General features: G+C 47.6%; 1 protein-coding gene across 6 annotated transcripts in view; it reads right to left on the reverse strand.

Moving 5' to 3' along the window:
* Positions 1 to 20,443, reverse strand: part of NRP2 (neuropilin 2) — an 89,223-nt gene that overhangs the window by 45,979 nt on the left and 22,801 nt on the right. For all 6 annotated transcript variants that reach the window (XM_079311466.1, XM_079311464.1, XM_079311467.1 and 3 more), the window contains exons 3-7: positions 14,339 to 14,520; positions 9,906 to 10,136; positions 9,233 to 9,388; positions 7,210 to 7,379; positions 6,026 to 6,181 (exon numbers count right to left, since the gene is read on the reverse strand). In XM_079311466.1, coding sequence (XP_079167592.1) covers positions 6,026 to 6,181; positions 7,210 to 7,379; positions 9,233 to 9,388; positions 9,906 to 10,136; positions 14,339 to 14,520 — 895 coding nt within the window. The remainder of the gene's footprint in view (positions 1 to 6,025; positions 6,182 to 7,209; positions 7,380 to 9,232; positions 9,389 to 9,905; positions 10,137 to 14,338; positions 14,521 to 20,443) is intronic.

A 20,443-nucleotide genomic window follows, 5' to 3' on the forward strand; every position in this document is an offset into this window, starting at 1 on the left:
CCAGCTCTGCTATAAGCTGCACTGGTAGGATCTGTTCCTTTGAACCTCACTCCTAAATAGCCCAAACTGGTCATGGCAAGTCCTCACTTTGCACCCTATTCAGCATAACAGAAAGGGGCCACTTCAGAGGGCCTTGTGCTTGGTGCTGTAGAGACCTGAGGTATTCCCACATGGCTGCTCTTTCAGCCTCCTTCCCAAGTGGAAATGCATTGTGAACCTGCAGGTCCTGATGCTGCTGACCAGGGTCTGACCCTGACCATCTGGTTTCCCTGTACTGAAAATGCTGACCCCAGAGCCCCAGCACACTGTGGAGGGGCCCATTGACTTCAACAGGCTCCACATCCTGCCTCAAATTAGCACTCACAGCATAGGAAGAACTAGCAAGAAAATGTGTGAAATTGGGAGTGCCAAGAAAGCAAAGATTTCTTCCCTCTCTACCAAAATAGAACATTGCTATTCCTCCCGTCCTCTCTGCTTCCCATCCCACTCAGCACATATTTTGAGCCAAGTCTTCGAATGGTGTAAATCAACATATCACCATTGAAGTACAAGAAGTCACAGTAATTTACACCAGCAGAAAAAAAAAATACCTGGCTGTGATCTAGGGAGATAGATAGATAAATAGATATACACTCAGCAGAGAGCACACATGCGTATGCACATGAACACACACTGAAGGATGATGGAGCCAGAAGACAAATGGGAAAACCATTAACAAATTAAAAGCACCTTCCAAGAAACAGCCAAGGGAACTCTCTTTCACTGCTGCATCAAAAAGCTGCCCATCTTCTCCCCATACACTGTATGTTTACTCTTTTAGTCCAGACAGCAGGTCTGCATGTGAAATTAAATTGATAATCAATGAGAGCTGACCTGCTTAATTAATTTGCTGCAGTAAGCAAGTGGTAAGGGAGAGGCTGTAAAAGTAGGGGGCATGATGTCTAGGCTAGAGGAGGACTGTGCAAGTTTTCCAAGTGCATACACATGCAGGCCCCACACCAGCATTCACAGGTTGCATTTTTGACATGTTGGAGCTGTCATAGCATGGGGCTGAAGCTACGTTAGTTCCAGAGGATATGGGAATCATGCCATTGGCAGTTTGGAGTGAAGGAGATAAAGGACAGGGAGATAAAAAATGCCATGAAGTTGAAGAGGCAGTGAGTCAGGGAGGGGGTAGGAGGTAACTTCTCTCCTGCTTTATTTATCATGCTGCTTGGCCACTATGCAATATCTTGGGGTGCTGAAGAAAGTGGCTGAGGGAGGAAGAGAAGGCCAAGGATGGCAGCAGCCCTGCCTTCGTCCGTAAGTATGTGTCTCTTTGGACCCACTAGATTTACTGCAGGATTATGTTACTCCTGTGGAGACAGAGCCCTGGAACAGAGCATGCTAACAGGATTAGGGCTTCAGGATTTAGACAGAGAAGCATGAAGGAGAAAAGTAGGGGAGATTATTTTCCTTGTCAGACGGGGAAGGCATAAAATGGGGCATGTTTGATGGTGGGAGGATTCTGGCTCAAGTGGAGGGTGGATAGTTCTGGATTTATTAAATCCAGGAACAAGGAGTTAAAAGAAAAATGATACTTGGCAACACTCAACAAAGCACAGTGTCTGGGCAAGGCACAGTGTGCTGGGCTGGGCTTGCCAGCTCCGTGTCTTTGAGAGGCTCCACTCAGATTTGGGAGTCATCAGGGACACTGTGTTAGCCTGCAAAGGAGATATCAGGCCCAGAAATACAAAGCTGCAGCCTTGCTAGGAAAGCCAGGGCTGTAATTCTCCCCAGGTACTGCACCAAGGGTGAATGTGCAAGGCTGCCTTTGGCAAAGCCTGATGTCTTTGTCCTGCCTGCAAAAGCAGCAGGAGCAGCCTGGGACCTGGATGTTTCTGGGCAAATCCTCTGCACCACAATGTCTCTGTACAGAAACACTTGTGGCCCTCTGGCTCATTGCACCAGCTTTTCCTGATTTTTCCAGATAAAAAAGCCACAGGACTGAAAGCTTTTCTCTCCTTCCTCAGGTGAATAAATACAGGAGACCTGACTAAGGACTGAAAAGACAGAGGAACACTCCTAAGGAAAGGCACAAGGGTCTCCAAAGAGTCATCCCAAATATTCACTGCCAGCACCAAAAACCTCCGATGTCACCAGCTCCAACATACAGCAGAGATACTGCTCTTTGCAGCAATTCAATCTTTGTGCAGATACCACCTGAAATGCCACCCAGGAAAGTTAACTAATAAGAAACACAAAACCATCAAAATGAATAAAAAAAAAAATGCACGTCAGCTGGATTTTGCTGCCATTTCTTGTCCATTGACTTCTACAGATTCTGGAAACAAATACACACAGAGCAATGGAGGCAGTGAGAGCAGCACTCATCATGGTCCTAATCAACTCCAAATCTTGAAATCCATCCCATCCCTAGTCCCTTGCCACACCATATGATTCCCATGAGCTCATCTCCGCAGTTACTAAGATGGAGCAGCTCAGAGCACACAGGAGCTGGAACCTGAGATGCTACAAAGAAGGAAGCGGATCAGAATGGATGAGAACTCAGTTTTCTGATAAAATCCTCATAGTTCAGTCTATCCAAACAAAATGGACAAAAATAAAAGGTCAAATCCTGCCAGGTGAGGAAAATGGCCAAAAACAAAAGGTCAAATCCTGCCGGGTGCTCTTTTCCTTCCTTAGGTTCAAGAAGAGTTGTTGTTTTCTAAAGACATTTACAAACTATTAGATAAGATCTCTGCATGAACACCAGGGATTTGCCTGGAAGATAGCCTGGCCCCAGGTCACAGGAGGGGGACAACAGGGAGGGTAAGAGCCAGCCCAGCTTTTCTGCAGCAGGCTTGGTTTGGCCCTGTCCCCTGGTGGGGGCATGCTGCTGTATAATAAGGGGCAAGTATGGGTTGGCACATGGTGATGGTCACTCTCCTTTCTGTCTCCCCTCTCGGGGACACACAGGAAGACAGCACAGTACCTCTGGCCAGGCTGCTGGGTTAGCCTCTCCCCCTGGTTCCATGGCTGAGGGAAAGACAGAGCACCACCCCCTGGACAGGGGATGTCTGGGCCAGGCTTTGTGGGGAGTGGGCTGCCAGGAAGGGGGAAAGCCTGGCAGGGGTGGGGTGGGAAGGGGAGGAAGTGAGTGTGAGCTCCACTCCTGCCGGCTGCCTTCCCGCTGCCTCCCCATCCCAGAAGCACAGCAGTGCTCGGCACGGAAACAGCCCAGCCAGCCCTGTCTGCTGTGAGCACATATTAATCACATTTTCCGCTGCTCCATCCTGCCTTTCCCGTTTCCCTTGCTGCTGAGTGCCAGCAGCTGGGGACTCAAAGGTGAGCCATCACATTTGGCAGGGAAACACCCTGGCCCCACTGTCATCTGAAACACGGGAGGGAGGGGAAGCAGGGGGAAAAGAGAGGCAGTGAGAGCTTCCCATCCTCTGCAGACAGCATCCTCTCCTCCCCACCCCTCCTGCACTTGCTGGTTTTCTCTTGCATTAGCTCCTCGATGAAGATGAATGTTAGCTGACCCACCTTTACAAGGCAGAGCATTGCTTTTGGCCCACAGAGCTGGCAGAAACTCAGAGCAATGTTTGGTACACCCCATATGCCTGTATGTGCATGTGTAGATATGTGTAGATATATGTATGTGCATGTATGTATGTGCCTATGTATATACATCTATCTGCCTGTATATAGAGATTCCCTGTCCACAGCTTCCCCTCCGTCCCTGCTCCTCATGGCATCAAATCAAGCTGCGGCAGACTTGACGGATCTCTTTGGCATGGGATGCTCCAGCGCTGCAGCCCAGGCTGTGCTGAGCTCCGCGCTGAGGCAGGGAGGAGCTGCACCTCCAGCACAGACATCTGGGAGCTAGCTTAGCACAGGAACAGAAGGATTAATATGGGCAGGGAATGTGGGACCAGAGCCCCAGCACCAAGTCTGTGAGCAAGTGGCCTTGCCCTGGCCCCACTGCAGCTCAGCAGCTGGCAGCCAGTTGTTTGGCAGGACAGGAAAGCAGTCACTCGGATGCAAGGGGTAGGCGAGCCACCAAAAAGCAATTACTTGTCCTCCAGCCTTGGGAGGTGTCTGCTAAATTAAGGCCAGAATGTGGGAACGAATAGGGAGTGGAATAGAGGGGTAAAAAAAGTTTGATTTTTCCCCACTTTATTAATGAAAAGAGAGTAGAAAAAAGCTGACAGAAATCAAGGGTCAAATCCCAAAATGGTGGCAATTGAGGTGGTTGTAGGATTGTTTTGGATTGACGCCAGCTAGGCTTTAGGGTCTTGCTGGAACAATGTAAATTGGCTTAGCAGCACTGAAACCAGTCATGCTGTCCTGCTCCACCCTGGCTGAGGGTACAGTGTCCAACGCCCAGGACTGCAAAGATGGGATATTTATTCTCCTCTGCAACTAAAACCACTCTCCAGGCCAGATTCCTGCTCCAGTTAAGGCTTGAAAAGGTAAATTTATTGCCAGTGGTTATTTGAAACACCAAGCTATTTATACAGCTCATCTCTCTGCCCAGCATGATGAGTATCTCCTGCCTGACTCAGCTTACAGAAAAGGTCTCAATGAAACCCCAAACTCACCTGGGGTGAGGGGATATGGCCCTGGTTCCCATAAAGATCTGCTGTGACTAGTGGGTTCTGGGAGAGCACAGAGGTTCTACACTGCTGCATGGGTTCCTGTGTTAGAACTGTACATAAACTCTGACATGAACTACTGTCCTGGAGCCAGCCCACCCGAGATCTGGGGGAGCCCAGCTAAGGACTCCCCTGTGTGGTGCTGGGCTGCCCTGTGCCAGCATCTCCTCACTTCTAAAATAGAACTAACACTCCCTCACTGGCACATGAGGAGCTTAAATACTCCAAATATTGCAGGTATGAGACCCTGATAGGTACCTCTGCACAGAGAGGACTCATTCTGGGAAGCAGAGGGAATTTGAACCTAAGACACACTTGTGGGGAAGGGGAAATCACACGGCCCGGAAGGGAAGGAAATGTCTGGATGAATCCTGGACAAGGCAGGCTACTGCATTTCATGCCAGCAGCAACCCTGCCAGCAAAGGGAAGGGACAGCTAATTTGATAGAAGTGCTGAGCAATCGAAAATGACTGAGATGTGTGTGGGACTCCAGCCACAGAGTTCACACAGACACACTATGGCACATCAGCAGGAAGGACTGAACACAGTAGCAGTGCTGGTGGGTGCCACAGAAGAGCAGGGAAGTGCTTTCTTGAGGCACCTTAACCAGGGAACAGCCCCATGACCAAAGCAATTGACAGAAAAACCAGCCTGGCACCATGGCTATCTTAACCCTCCTCCCTATACACCAAACCTCCCATGAAGACCACTCCAAACTTACCTTTCCTGGCCACACACCAGCACACATATGGTATGAAATGGATGAACACCCATATCTGCCCTCCCTCCTCCTTGCTCCCACCTATGTGGGTGTCCCAGAAACACACAAGAGCATGCACAGCTCCCAGGGATCAATGCACCCTTCCTGACCATGCCTGCTTAGCACAGATCCCACAGCTCTGGCTGCCTGAATTGTTTCTCATAATTTATTGCTCATTCTGTTCTCTGGGATTGTGCAATTGCCTCTTAGGATTTGTGCCCTTTCATTTCCAGGCCTCAGTAACTCCTGAACTACAGTTTCATGTGGTTTTGTGATTGTTAACCCAGCATGCAGACGGGTCTATGACCATAAAAGCTCAATGAATCTTATATGGCAAAACACAGGCTGCGTGTGTTATTTTCTCCTTCATTTGCAGTCAAAGAACAAACTCTCACCACCACGAAAGATGCAGCAGCAGCCAGGTTTTCCAAGGAATAGTGTTTCCTCATTGCTGTGCAGAGGAGAAAGGACTATTTCTGTTTAGAGCATCATCACTCTTTTAGCTGTCATCAGAAAAAGGGTCCCTCATGGATTAAACCCTTTGAGCCTGCAAAATCTCTCAGTTCCCTCTTGTTGGCTGCAAGACTCGCCAAGGTGCAGGCAGAAGAGACACAAAGGACATTACCTTGTGGTTTTTCCCGTGTCGGTACATCATCCAGTCCTCCCCATTGGTGCTGACCTCCAGCTTGTAGGTACGGACATAGTAGCCCTTCTGGGTTTCTCTTGAGATGGCACCCTGTGTGGCAATGGCTGTGAGCACAGTCAGGAAGTGGAGGTCCACCTTTCCAGGGGAAAAAGGGACAAGAAAGAGAGTGGTGACCACCTGAGGGTCTAGAGTGGCTAATTAGTTCCTCTGTCTCTGAAAAATAAAAAGATGCAAATCCAGCCTGTCTCACTCTATCTGTGGGGTGTGCAGTTCAACAGCCACAACCCTTCCCAGAGTTGACTTCAGCAGAATAGAACCCTGGGACAAGAGTAGCTAAGGATCTTGGTGTCTGTTTATATGGGACCACCACAAAGCCTTCTTCCTGCCTCAGACCAAGCAATAGGATGTGCACATAAATGCACCTCCATTAAAGCAGGACAGAGACTGACTTTTTCCATGTAAAATAAAAGCATGATATCCAATTAGCAAGTGCTGCAGCTCTTGGTTTTCCCTTGCTGGGTTTTTTTTTTTTTGTTTTGTTTTGTTTTACAGCATGGGTTGAGAAAGGTCAGCAGAGCTGGCTTAGTAGCCCTGCCATGAATGAAGAATGAGATGTCTGCTGGAGGCAATGACATTCAGCACCTCCTGCTCGTAGTGCCCTTTAGCAAGCAGTGTCTCCCGGCGATGTGACACAGCCAGAAGCTGTGTGTGGACACACTGTGGCTCTAACCAGCTCCCAGGGAAAGCCTTTGCTCTGTCAGCCCCCCGCCTGACACCAGCCCGCTCGCGCTCCCTGCATCACTGATGAGATAAATATTATTCTAGTTGTTTTTCTAGGCACCCCCTGGAGACTGTGGTCCTCAGAGCAGTGGCGGAGTCAGTGGCCCTTGTAAGTGGCAGAGGTCTCTCAGTCTCTGTCAGTCTGATGGAAAGTCCATCAGGGTTTGGGCAGAAAGGAGGGGGTGGATGGAGTCAGTCCTTGTGCGGGTAAGCTAATGGGAGAGCCAGCCTGCCGCGCTTCACCGAGGCACTGCAGCTCCCTGCTGCTCGCTCCCGTGAGCCACAGAGGCAATAAAAAATTCAACAAGCCTTATGGTCAAGGGTCACTTTAGCAGCGTGACACTCCATTTGGTGGGGAAGAGAAGAGGGGGCTGGAAAGGTACCTGGAGGTACTCTTTGTTGCTGTCTACATTGGGGGTCCAGCCGTTGTCGTCACTGTTGAGCCGGCTCTGCTGAGGGGTCCATCGCCCATCTGAGTAGGTGGAGGAGGCACTGATCTGCATGTTGGAGATCCTGCCAGACTCCATCCCCAGAGGCACATTGCACTGAAAGTCTAGAGCAGACACACACACACAGAGATTGGTTTACAGTCTCAGTATTTCACCCCCAAGTGAAAGGCAGCCCTGAACTAACCTCTCCAGCTAACCCTGAGCAAAGCTGCCTGTCTGGAAAGATGAACAGATCTGCACCATCTTGAAGGTTGTGTGTGTTCACAGATGGCACCGAAAAAATATAGATAGGGCAGCTTTGTGATTGCATGGCCCTCTGAGCACTAATGCAGTCTGGATCTTTCTCCTTTTTCTGTCCTCTTTACCTTTACTTAGTTTTGACACAATTATGTTCCTTCCCTCCCTCCACCTCCACCAAGATGTTCCAAGTACCCTTGCCACAACATTCCCATATTCTCAAAGGCTGAAATCTTAGGTGAAATCTAAGCACTGGCAAAGCAAGGAATACAGACAGACACATTAGGAAGGTGCTTACTGTTGCCAGCAGGAAGGTCAAGGGCTGGAATGGGCAGCTCTAAAGGTTTTGTGTGCATGTGAGAGCAGGGATGCATGTGTGTATGTGTCTGTGTATACCTGCATGCATGTGTATCTGTATGTGGTATCAGCCAGATAAGATTATGAAAGACACTGCTATGCTTTTCTTTGGATCTCTTTACTTCTAAGGCTTTAAAAGTCACAATTAGCTCAGTTTTATGGCACATCTCATCTATTTTATGGCAGCTGTGCTGTAAAAACAATAGCAAAGAAAACAGTGATAGAAAATACTGCATGGGTCCAAGCGTGCTGCTGCTGTAAACCAACGGGGCTCCACCAAACTGCCTGTGTTTTTAATGTGGCCAAGTCAAGCTTGGGTGGAAACGATGGGCCAAGTTAGGATGTCAGTGCTATTATTAACGTTTCAGTTTACACCACCATAAATGAGAACAGACCTGGCACTTTAACAAAGGCTCTTGTGCTTGATTTCTCAAGCTTTGTGTTCAACATCTTATTTCCAAATCCAGAACAGAAAAAGGATTAAAGAACAGATCAACTGAGTGTGGCAATAGGTAATGGTGAAGAGCTCATGCTTGTCTGTAGCCCTCACAGCCTCATCAGAACATCCCTTAATCACAGAGCAAGAGGTTGTAACCTTGCTGCCCTGGTGCTGCACAACCCCTACTCAACCCTACCCTACTCTCTGTCTCAGTCTTTCAGTGGCAGGTCTCTTTCTCTGGGACTGAGGGGTGTCCTGAAGGCTTTTTCTGTAGTATGAGAGGTTCACTGTGAACAGAGGTCAAGAACAGTAGCTCTGAGGGAAAAATACCATGGGAAAACAAATGGAACCTTTCCTTGCCTGCAAGTGTTATCACAAAGAATCAAAATGCTTTTCATTCTCAGAACACACAACTTACTTCCTCACTCCACATCAATTCACCTCCCCTATTAAGGGTTATAAAATAAATTTGGCTTGAGATTCTTAGAGCTTTAAGCAATCTTTAATTAGACAGCCAAGAAATTCCAATTTGTGGTTTGAGACTGTGAATTTCTGGAAAACTAGAGAGAGAGCGCGCGCATATTTCCCCCCACGCTTTAATGAATCTGCTGCACATGCTGGGCTGAAGTCTTCCCCTAAATCCTTTGGGCTGAGCACACACATGAAGGATTCTAACCCAAAAGGTATTGAAGAAGACTTCACAAGCAAGTGAAAAGTCAACAAAAGGTCAGAAAGTTAAATTCTTACTGAAATCTTGCTTCTACCAGAAACAGACAACAGACCTAAGTGAAGCTGCTGTCTGCACTGCTGGTGGAGAACCAGCCCCTGGCCACACTTCTGCCTGCTTCACTCTTGCATATGCCAAACTGGGAAAGATGGGAAACACAGGGGACACAACTAAGTCATACACACGTTTCAACTTACTTTCTGGGACTTCCTGGTGGATCAAGTAGTACTGAGCAGAGAAGCCATCCTTAGCCACTGCCAGGTCCGTGTGGAAGGTGAGAGAGAGGACGCCGGTGGTTGAGCGGATGTCTGATGGCATCTTAGCACCACAATACCTGCCTATCAAGGGGCCAACTGCAAAACAAAGAGCAGTGAAGGTAATGCCTGCTTGTCCAGCAGCCTCCTGGGTCACCAGCACACTGCTGGATAGGATAAAAAACACAGGCTTTGGGGATGGGCTATTTTTTATATCCATTGGCCAAGTGCCATACCGTGCAGAAATATCCACTGCAGCAGCCTTGCTCTGCAATTGCTGGGAAATGCTCCAGAATGCTCTGCTATAAGGTAGGGAGGTTCTCCCATCATTGCATGAACCCACTGCCCTTCCCTGAGGGAGGACTGTTGGTGTTTGGAGTATCCCACGGGGCTTTTCAGATCAGTGGTTACAACAGAGCAGTAGTTTGTGGTTTAATGGATTCAGCCTTCTGCAGGCACACCATCCCCAGGCTGGCCATGGAGTGCCCTAATGGCAGGCTGCAGGCTGAGCCACTTTTGTGGTTAGGCACCCCTGGTGTTCAGACACAGGCAGTTTTGGAGCTTTGTGAGACACCAGGAAAGGTCAAGGAAAGCAGTGCATCACCCTGTGGCTTACCCTGAGGGATGCCATCCCAGATGTCTAGCCAGTCATACTTGCAGTCTCCTTCCCCCGACTGCAGTGGGTCATGCTCGAGGTCAAAAAGCACAAAGTGGAGGAGGATTTCTGTCTTTGGCTTGGCTATGATGGTGAAGATGCAGTCCAGGTTGTGTGGATACTTGTCAGGGAAACCTGGAGACTCAATAGTGCCGTTGGGGGCAGTGAAGTTTCTGGAGCAGTCCTCAGAGCCTGTAGCAGCAGGAGAAACCCAGAACCTTCTTAGCAACGATGAAGCTTAATGCTAGCAACTTGACACTATGGAAACCCCATTCTTAGTTTGGTAGGGTTGTATATTCACTTCTGCAAGTGTCCTGCAGCTCAAGAGCTGTGGGAATTACTCGAAGAAGTGAGAAGGTGATTTTCAAAGCATTCCACATGTGGAGAGACAAGGTCCATGAGGCCACTGTAGTGGACAACATGGTTCAAAATTCCTTAGACAGCTTTGCAGACATAATCTGTACATCACTGCTGATCTCCTGACACTTACCTCAAAACCAGGACTAGAAGAGTGATCCTATCCAAAGCCATTGCTGTGATTTGGCAGGCCAGCACCCTGCCATGTCCCTCACACTGGTGGTGGTGGACAGGGAGGCCACACCAAGATAGTCTGTCTTCCCCAGCTGGCCCTTTCCACTCTAACCTGTCTCTCAACTGCTGACCTGGCAGACCTGTGTGCTGCTCCAGAGCCTGCAGAGGCTGGCCAGCACGCAGGGAGCTGCCATCCACGGTACTCATGACACAGCTGCTACCTGCAGCCATGCAAGCAAGGAGCCACAGCAGCCCCAGGTCTGATGGAGGAGCCCTGTTTGGGGAAGGAGCTGCCTGGGATGGGGCAGAGACGAGTAATGGGATGTATTCCTTTTAGAAAGGCTGTTTCCATGGGCCAGTCTCCTGCAAACTCCAGCCTTCCAGCATAGATATCTGTGCCTCAGTTTCCTTTTGAGAAAATCTGGAAGCACAAATATTTACACAGTGAAAGGGCCTGTGGAGGGTGCCAATATCTCCACTGTTCGCTGCAAACCTTTGGGAAGTGCACAGCTAGCTGGCAGCCCCCCCCAAGACACACATAAGGGACAGGGACCAGCTCCAGCATAGTCTCCACAACGTGGCCACATTAAGAGTGGGGATAACAGAGGCTGTGGCAGGGGGGTCTTGCTGAGAGCAGGAACAGAGCCCTCTTTTTCAAAGAATGAGCCATCCACACCAGATATGCAAGTAATTTCTATCCTTAAGGAAGACCTTTGCGTGGTGGGGAGGACAGACAATGTTGCCTCTTATTTATTGCTGACCTCAGCACTGGCCTCGGCTGCAGCCAGGCCAGCTCAGTGCTCCCTCTCATGCAGCCAAGGTGCCTCGGGGTGCTTGGGGAGAGGGGAATTTGTGTCATATTCATACCACGGTGACTTTGAAACCCTTGACAGGACAATAGGCAACAGAAATCTGCAGCCTGGAGCTATCAGAGGAGAAAGGGAATGTTAGAGAAGCTGCTGGCCACTGCTGCAACCTGGCACTAGCATTTACAAAGGCTTCTGCTTCATTTTTACTGGGTCAATCTCCTTCTCCTCTGCAAACCCTTTTGCTCCAGCTCTTCCAGGCAGCACGAGCCCTCCCAGGACTGATGGGAGACTTGTTATTCAATTCAGCATTAACCTACGAAGTCAGGCCAGCAGCCTGCAGTAATAGCAGGATCTTGCACTGCATTATGCAGTGCCTGGCTAGAGAGCTACTCAGGAGAGGCTCTTAATTGACTACCTAATGAAGCAGCCAGCTTTTCTGGTGTGAACCTGTGGGGCAAAATGCAGAGGAAAAGAAGAAAAAAAAAAAAAAAAAAAAAAAAAAAAAAAAGCCAAACACAAATCACAGCATAATGCCATGACTAGGCTAAGGGTGTACTTCATTCCAAACAACCTGAAAGATGAACAGATAAATAGTGAAAATAACACAAGCTCCGAGCTCAGGAGAAAAATCAAAGGCTAAACACAGAGTCAGGGACTGTCCTCTAGAGACTGACAAGATGCAACTATGTCACCACATTAGACAGCAGTTTCCTCATGTGGGGCTCTTATCGCATTTGGCATCTTTGTCTACATTTTGGCTAATAGCAGCAAACACAATGATCAGCTTTTTATAAGGAAGCTGCAGATAATCAACGGCAGTCATGCTGGCTTCGGCAGCACAGGCCAGTCTGAGAGGAGACTTTGATGCCCAGCACTGGAGAGCTCAGGCCAGCCCTGCCAAACTGACTCACAAAGGGAGCAGCAGGGAGGCTGGACCAGCCAGGGCAGGCTCTTGTCAGCCCACAGACTGCTGACTGATACCCATCAGGGGATTCAAACACTGGTATGTGGCTGTTTGTATGCAGATTGCTCCTCTCTCACACTATGATAAGGGAAATTTAGCACAAGGTGGGGAAATAAATGCTCCATTGAAAAGAGCTGTTTTTTAGATCACATTGAAGACAAAAGGAATCTGCAGCCACTGCTGTCTTTACTGCTGTGGACAATGACAATCTGATGACCTTTAAAGCTTGTGACACCCTTGCTGGTTACTGTGACAGCTCAGACAGAAACTTGGCCCATGCCTGCCTGCCAGCAAAAGGCAAGGTTTGCTTGTACTGCAGGAGCCCTGCAGCCAGCACCACCCACCCCCCCTTTCCAGAGCGCTGGCTGGGACTGGGCTGGGCTGGGAGCACTCCAGGATCACGGGCTCATCCACACTCCTGTGCCAAAACCTGCCTTGCCAGGCTTGATTTCGTGGGCTGTGGCTGTAAGAAAGTGTGGCTATATCTGGAGAGGATGGCTGCCTGCAGGTGTGGGGGTGGAAAAAGGAGCCCCAAGCACCACTTCAGACCTGAGGGCTCTCCAGTCCCTGCAGGGACTTTACATAGAGGGACACAAACTCAGCTCCAGCCTCCATCCAATACCTGCTCTCCAGATCAGCCCTTGATTCCTCTCCCTCCCTCCTTTCCAGTAACAACTTCTCTCCTCATAGATTTGGTTCTTTACTGGCTCCCAACCAGACCAACAGGGTTCCTGCCTGCTATCCCTTCCCACAGCATGGCTGGGCCACCCCACACTGCAGTGTGAGGTCAGGCACAGCCCAGCACAGCCTGCTGGGCTCACAGGAGATGTGAGCAGGGAGACAGAGGCAAGGGGGGCTGAGGTGGGTCTTCCCACCTGCATTCTTTGTTATCCTCTGTGATGCCAGCTGGGCTTAGCAAACCCCAGTATCTGGGTGAATCACTAACTTTCAGGAATAATCTGAATCCTAACCATAAACTGACAGTGGTGGTGAGCTGGCTGCACAACAGGTCAATGGCCAGTTATGCAGTCCAGGAAACTGCCATCTTTCCTCCTCCATCTGAACCTTCACACATGTCCTATCCTCATTTGTTCACAATGACTTTAGGGATTCTCATTCTCTTGCAGCAAAGCCTCCACATTCACATCTGCCTGTGGCCAGGTTGTGGGCTGTCTGTGCACCTCTGCATGCTCCCAGCTGGTCCAGGGCCCCTGGGCACTGCCCATCTTTTCTTTAGAGAGGCTGGATAAGCAACCCTGTTGTGCTCCTTTTTTGTTCTTGCCATGGAGCAGACATCTTTTTTTCTCTGGTGCTGGATGCAATGACTAAAAGCCATGTGTGTTTTCTTCCAGCACACCACTAAAGGAATATGGGCACAGGGCAGGTGCCCACTCAAAACACTCTCCTGTTCCCTCAGCATGCAGGCACACCTCTCTCACATGCACACAGAGCAGGGGCTATTTTTTCAAGCCTCCTTCTCCCTAGGCACAAAATTCTGGCAAATATTTAGACAGAAACACTATTAAAAGGGCTTTGAGCAGATTTTTTCTTTCCTCAGTAATAGTTCAGTATTAAACAGAATTATGAACAGTTCCTCTTACACCAGCCTGGAAAGGTGCTGCCTTAGACTTTGACAGCACTGCTGACAGCAATCACTTGAAAACTAGAGCTCCCCAGTTACAAACACCACACTCATGGAGAGAAAACACAGCATCACTGATCAACCCTGAATCACAACTCCACAGGAGGGGGAGCTCCATGCACTCCTAACAGAGGGACAATCCCCTTTTAGCCCTAATAAGCTCTGAACATCCTAGGAAGTAAAGATATATGTTTCTAGTTCTCAAATACAAGAGAGCAGTTAAGGAGGAAGCCCACTTTAATTGCCACACTGTGATCCAAAAATGCACTGTCATGTGCCACCAACATCTTGGAAATGTGATGCACAGACTTGCTTAAATTAAAAAAAAAAGTCCTTTATCTCTGGAAAATATGCTAGAAATCACATTGAAAAGGTGGTCAAAGGGATCTCCAGATGAAGATAATTGTGTCAAACAGTCTGGGAGGCAGGCACTGACTCAGACACTCACCTGTCTTGTAGATCTCATAGCGCAGAGAGAAGCCGGCACCTTGCCGTGCGTAGTCTGAGGTGAACTTGATATAGAGAGAGGGGCCAGAAGAGATGATGGTAGGAGGTGCAATGTTCCCACAGTGCTTGCCCAGCAGGTCTGCTGCTTCACTGTCCCCGTCACGGATCTCGATGTAGTCGTACCTGCGGAGGCAGGTGAAATGGCAGGGAAACCATCTGTCAGGGATGTGCTTCAGGACACAAACAAAAACCACTCTTGGTATCTGCCTATTTCACAGAATGTCTTCCAGACAGGTACCTGGGACTCTTGTTCACACCACACCACAGACCTGAAAACATTTATTCTCTTTTGTCTGACTATGTTTAGGTCTTTTCCTCTGCTGCCATTCACATCATTCATTTATCGCACATACATCCATCCACTTAACTTTCCCAGCCAACATGCAAAATTTAGGACATGCTTTACCTCCATTTCCACAAAACTCCTTTGGCAGGGGAGAAGCTCAGAAACATCTCTCCAGAGCTGTTCTCCTCCCCTGACCTTTCTTCTGAATTGCCATTGTGCTGTTTGGCAGAGCTCACTTTATTCCAGTATCCATGTAGGATTTGGCCAAGCACACACCAAGCGTGACTGTCAATGTTCAACCCATGTGAGAAGGTAGCTATTTTGTACACTGACACCACATTGGTCCTTTAGCAAGCATGGCAAGTACACTCACTTAGCACTTGGACATTAATATTAATCATCTTTTATTAAGTGCTAATGAAGATTTTCTGTGGATGAGAAGTTTTGTATAAGAGCTGGGTACCCACACTCATTATTGCTGGTCTTGCACACCCTGGAACTGCAACCTGCCTTTGCTAAAACCTACCTGAAGGTGTTCCACCTATCCACTAGCCTGAGTATTTGACTGGTCTGGGGGAGGAATATGTAGGGTTAGAAGAATTGCCTCCTGGTGCAGAGACAAAAGCAAAACTGCCACAGATCCCTTCATATTTTCTAGGCCATGAGTAGGCAAGGTAGTACTATCAGGCTCTGCGTGCTGTGAAGAAACAAACAGCTTTTACGTGTACATCTTGTTCTTCAGCTGCTTTCTAACACCCACGCTCTCCCGCCCCTCTCCTCTCTGACCAGCATGCTGCTATTTACAGAAACTGACCGTCTCTCTAGGACTGTTTATTTGCTTTGTATCAACCTGTTTGAACAACATGCTACAGCTCTTCTTACGGGGGCCAGGGAGAAAAAAAAAAACATTTCCAGGCTGCCAGGAATCTGCCTTTCTTCTTTGTCACAAGATCCTCTGTTTGGGAATGGAGAGTTGAAAGGAGAAGTAGCTTGCTGGATACAGAATGATCCTCATGTGACTCATTCCCGTTCCTCAAAGCACATATCTGCAAGCAACAACCTCAAAACAAACTTACAGGGACTTAGTGTGCTCCTCCACAAAGAAAGATGGCCCAGACGGCTTTGGTTTCACTCCTTTCTGGGACTAAATCAGGCTGAGAGCCAAAAGCAAAATGCCTGCAGATAAAATCCTGTCTACACTGGACTGAGTGCTCAACTAGCTGCAATCACCCAGCCTTTAACTTCATTACAGACTCAATTGGCTTGGCCAAGGTGAAATCCAAGCGGTCTTGAGAAGTGGCACTCAAAGAGGAAGAGCATTTGGCTTAGCTGGTGTGTGGACACACAGCAATGCAAATGAAGATCTGCTCCCCCTGCTCTCTCCTCAGCTCTGCCTAGCCCCCATCACCTCGTGACCCCTTATTACCCTGACACCAGTCAGCAGCACCCTGTGTGACCCCACTAATGTCCATCGTGTGTGGCTTCATCCTACCATCTCTCCAGGGAGGAGGAACATAGAAGATAGTGTTAGTGCTTCTTCTAAGTAGAATTTTTTCCTCCTTGTTTGTCTATTTGTTTAAAGTAGTACTGAGCAAACAGCAGGGACATTTTGTTCTCTAAATAACTACTTGCTTTCAGCATGCTTGCAGCCCTTCCACATCTGAAGTGCACATCTGTGCCACAGAACTACTGGCTACTAGTGAAATTGTGAGTATGTGGCAAAAAATTAATTTGGCAAAAACATAAATGTTGGCAAAACACAGTTAATGGAATGGGCTGTAAAAGCTGCCATTTTCATGCACAGGCAGAGGTTAGCTGCATCCCAGGGAATCACATCTGTTTGTGTCCTCGTGGGGTTGTACCTCGCCAACACAGTACATGGCTTCAGCTATTCGACTGCAGTGATCACAGCTTCTGCTACAGCCAGCACAACAAATATCCTAGTGCTGTCCACATGGCTCCTCAAGCCACCCAGCTCGATAGGAACCCTGGAATTTCAGAAGCAAGTCCTGCACCAAGAAATTTTTGCTTATTGAATGGGTGACAGACTTCCAATAACACATACAATTAGGGAATATTGCAATCTGCTCATGGGCAATCTGCAAATGGAAAATTAAAAGAATGAATCTAGTAAGTAAATCATCAGGAAATATTTGCCTCTTTAAATTAAGCCCTATTTGGCTTCATTCAAGCATCTAGCTCAGCTTTCTCATGCTGGAGCTAATCCTTAATAAATCAAATGTTAAAAAAAACTGAAAAAAAAACCCCAACCCTTACAAGAAGGTCAGGAAATAATTTTTGCCAAATGTGAAATTAATATAAATGTGGAAGAGTTTTCTTCCCTAGTTAAAATGTCTTGGTCCAAGGCTCTGCTCTGCATGAGGCAAAACCTTTTCTTTGGGTCATATAAACAGAATGTGAACTGGGGAAGTATTACACTTGGGAGATAGCCCTTGCCCAGATGAGCAAGCCCCACTTCCTCTCCATCACAGCAATTAAGCTTTAGGCTTTCAAAATGAACACCAAAGACATCCATGTTAAACTTCCAAACTTCAGCAAGAATGCCAGCTAATCCCCATCACAGATTCTTTTGGAGCCATGCTCTTCAGCCATGTCCATGCCTTGGCCCTCAAACAAACAAACTGATAAACCCCATTCTCCTCATCATGGGTCACTGGACATGTTACAATCCAGTTTGGCCAAATCTCTGCTCCTGTTAAGCTTAATCATGGTTTCTAGACTTCCTTCTTCCCTTGTGAAAAACAAGAAGAAAAACTGGAAGAAAGAGAACTGAGCCATGTTTTCTATTCTAACTGTTTCATTTTCAGATAACTATGGCCTAGGGCACAGCTGGTGGGACACATTTATGCTGCAATGATGTTCCAACTGTCTCATACAGTACCCAGCAATTTGCATTTCACTCATATAACCAAATCCATTGTTTCACTCACCATGCACCAACATTCTTGTGGGCTGACCTCTGGCACTACCTCCACTGGGAAAGCTGCCATCTCCAAGCACATTTCATGGCCACTTCTCCCCACCTAGGCATTGCTCCAATGAGCCAAGCACAAACATGTGAGGGCAGGGTGCAACCTCTGTAACCCACAAGTATAACCAATTGATTAGCCAACTCTTCTTTTGCAGGAAAGGTGACCACAGTTGGCTTCTCCTCCAAATGCACAATGGCAAGATATTCTGAGCTGCCACTTGAGTGAGAATGCTAGTGAGTTGGTTTGAAACCATCTCAAACAGCTTTTCACCAGGGAGTTTTGAGGCTGGAAGGCAATGCTGAAGTGCTTTTAACTGCCCAGACAATGGAGGCTGAGAAAGAAGGGAAATACAAGGCTTAGATGTTCTTCTTGAAGTTGTTTAACAGAATTAAACAAAAAATGCACAATGCTTACAAATATTGCTGCATTTTTATTGCAGATTTTTAGTAGAAGGTGCTCTGCTGATGTTAAGAGAGCTTTTATAAACCAATTATAAAGCACTTCTGCAGCCTGTATTATTCATGCTTGTTTGCTTGCTTTTTCCTCCAGTCAACCTCTCTGTTTCCCAGGCTTTCCTTTCTATTTTTCCTAAGTCATTTTGCTGCTGGCTCCTCAAATGAGGTGCAACAAAGGCAAATAAGCCCCAGCTGTAGTGAGTATGAGAGGACCTCCAGATTTTCAGTCCTTTTCTATTCCAAAATAGCTACTCTGCTCCCTGGCCATTAAGCTGTGCTCCATGGTCCCCTGGGGCCAGGACAAACCTCCCAGGAGCTCACCCAGGCACTGCTGAGCTCCAGAAACACTTCAACCTATCTGGGGAGCAGCACCAGAAAGCTTGTGACATTTCTCTGGGTGCTCCTCTCCAGGGAGACACTCAACACAAAATGTTTAGTGACCCATACTGCTGAACACAAAATCAACAATCCTGCTGGCCTTCCCCCCCCCCAGTCCCAAGAGATGCTGAGTCCTTCCCCCCTGAAACATGCTTCAGGGGCACTGCAGGGACATCAGCTTAGGATGGGGAGAAACATGAATTACAAATAATTCATATGTTCTCAGCCATGTCATAAGTCCTCTGAATACATAAACTTGTGCAAGCCCTGCTTCAAAGCCTGAGGAGGACTGGCCAAGCTCTGACCTAGCTGGCAGCTTTTCTCTGTCTCTCTCTAGAGCTATAATTTGAAGTAGGTGAGGACTTATGCTCAGCAAAGCTCAGTTTCCAGGGCTTGCCAGGACTGGAGAGGGAGGCAAGGCTCTAACCTGAACTTCCCCAATGTTTAATTTGGAGCAATTATTTATAGGCGTTTCCATGGGGCTCATGACTGCAGCTGGCAAACAGTAATGATGGGGTTCTCACGAGACCCTGGGAGGTAGGAAGGCAGAGAGGAGCACTGTCTGCCCCAAGGTCACACAGGAAGTTTGCAGCACAGCCAAGAATAGAAGCCAGTCTTGACTGGAGAGATTATATTATATTGGAGAAATCTGGCCTAGATAGACAGGGAGACAAATAGGTACAGACTTCATGCCAGCAACCCTAAATTTGGGAATGCCCAGGGCTGACTTGAGCCTTCAAGACCTCTGATCTGCTTGAGCCATATGTCACTGTGTCTTGAATGCATCTGCTGAGGAGAGGAAGAGAAACTGCAATTCTGGTGAAATTCTGCAGGTGTTAATATTCTGCAGGTAGCTGGGGAAGATCTGTGATTAGCCACAATGGCAGCTAGTAAATGCAATTGCTCCCCCCTTGAAAAGGTGGTGGGAGGTTTGTTTCTCAGAAATTGTCATAAAAAGGCCAAGGTCTTTTGAACATCCTCTAAGAACAGGCAGCTTCTTAGAAATTAAATAGCAGTTGCAGTATAGAGATAGTTAAGAAATCATGAACCAGCATCTCTATGCTTGTTGTGCAATCAAGAGGTGACTAGAATTAATGTCCATTACATGCTATCTGACTTAGTCAATTTTTCTGTGTCACCACCCATCCTCATCCTTTTGTATGCCACCTTCCAACCAAATCCTTATTTCATGGGTGGCTACATTGCGAAAGACAAAAAAAACCTTTTCCATGTTGTTTACACAATCCTGAGGACATACCCTTCAAAGGTTAAATTGCTCCAGAAACTACTAAGGACTTTAAAACAACTTTTTTTTTTTTTACAGCCATGGTAGCAGAGGCGAGCACCACTGATGAAACAAGAGCAATGAAGTTTGATCTTAGCTGCCAGCCCTTAATCAGAGTAATTAATTATAAATACAGCAGATGAATTGGATTCTCCTTTGACTTGAACTGGTTTTACACATGTGTAACTTATCATTTTAAGGGTAATCACTCCTAATTTATCCCGCTGTGAGAAGAGAATCACTCCTCATAGACACAGGCCCTGATGTGGTTTTGTGCACAGAACTAAAAATCCTGTACCATGTCTAGGTTTAGCCAACTAAACGTCCTCTGCTCTGAGTGGAAGCAGGTTTCTCACACCCAGCTTGGGATGGGATTAATTGTTCTTCTGCACTGGCAACAGAAGTACTTTAAATCACTCTTACCGACTAGACCTGGGCTTTGGGTCTTTGAAAAATGCAGAGATTAATCTGATCTCAGTCTGAACTCTTTGGGGTCATTTTTGCCTATGCTGAGGCAAAATATGCTCACAGAGCCTGCCCTTGTTTTGCCCTTATGGAAATAACTGACTCTGGCAACAACAGAGAGAAATGGGCTATAATTGCTCTGAATCTGAAGGGATTTCACTGGATTTCAGTGACTAAAATGACA

The sequence above is a fragment of the Erithacus rubecula genome, assembly GCF_903797595.1.
Source record: "Erithacus rubecula genome assembly, chromosome: 8".
Taxonomy (NCBI): Eukaryota; Metazoa; Chordata; class Aves; order Passeriformes; family Muscicapidae; genus Erithacus; species Erithacus rubecula.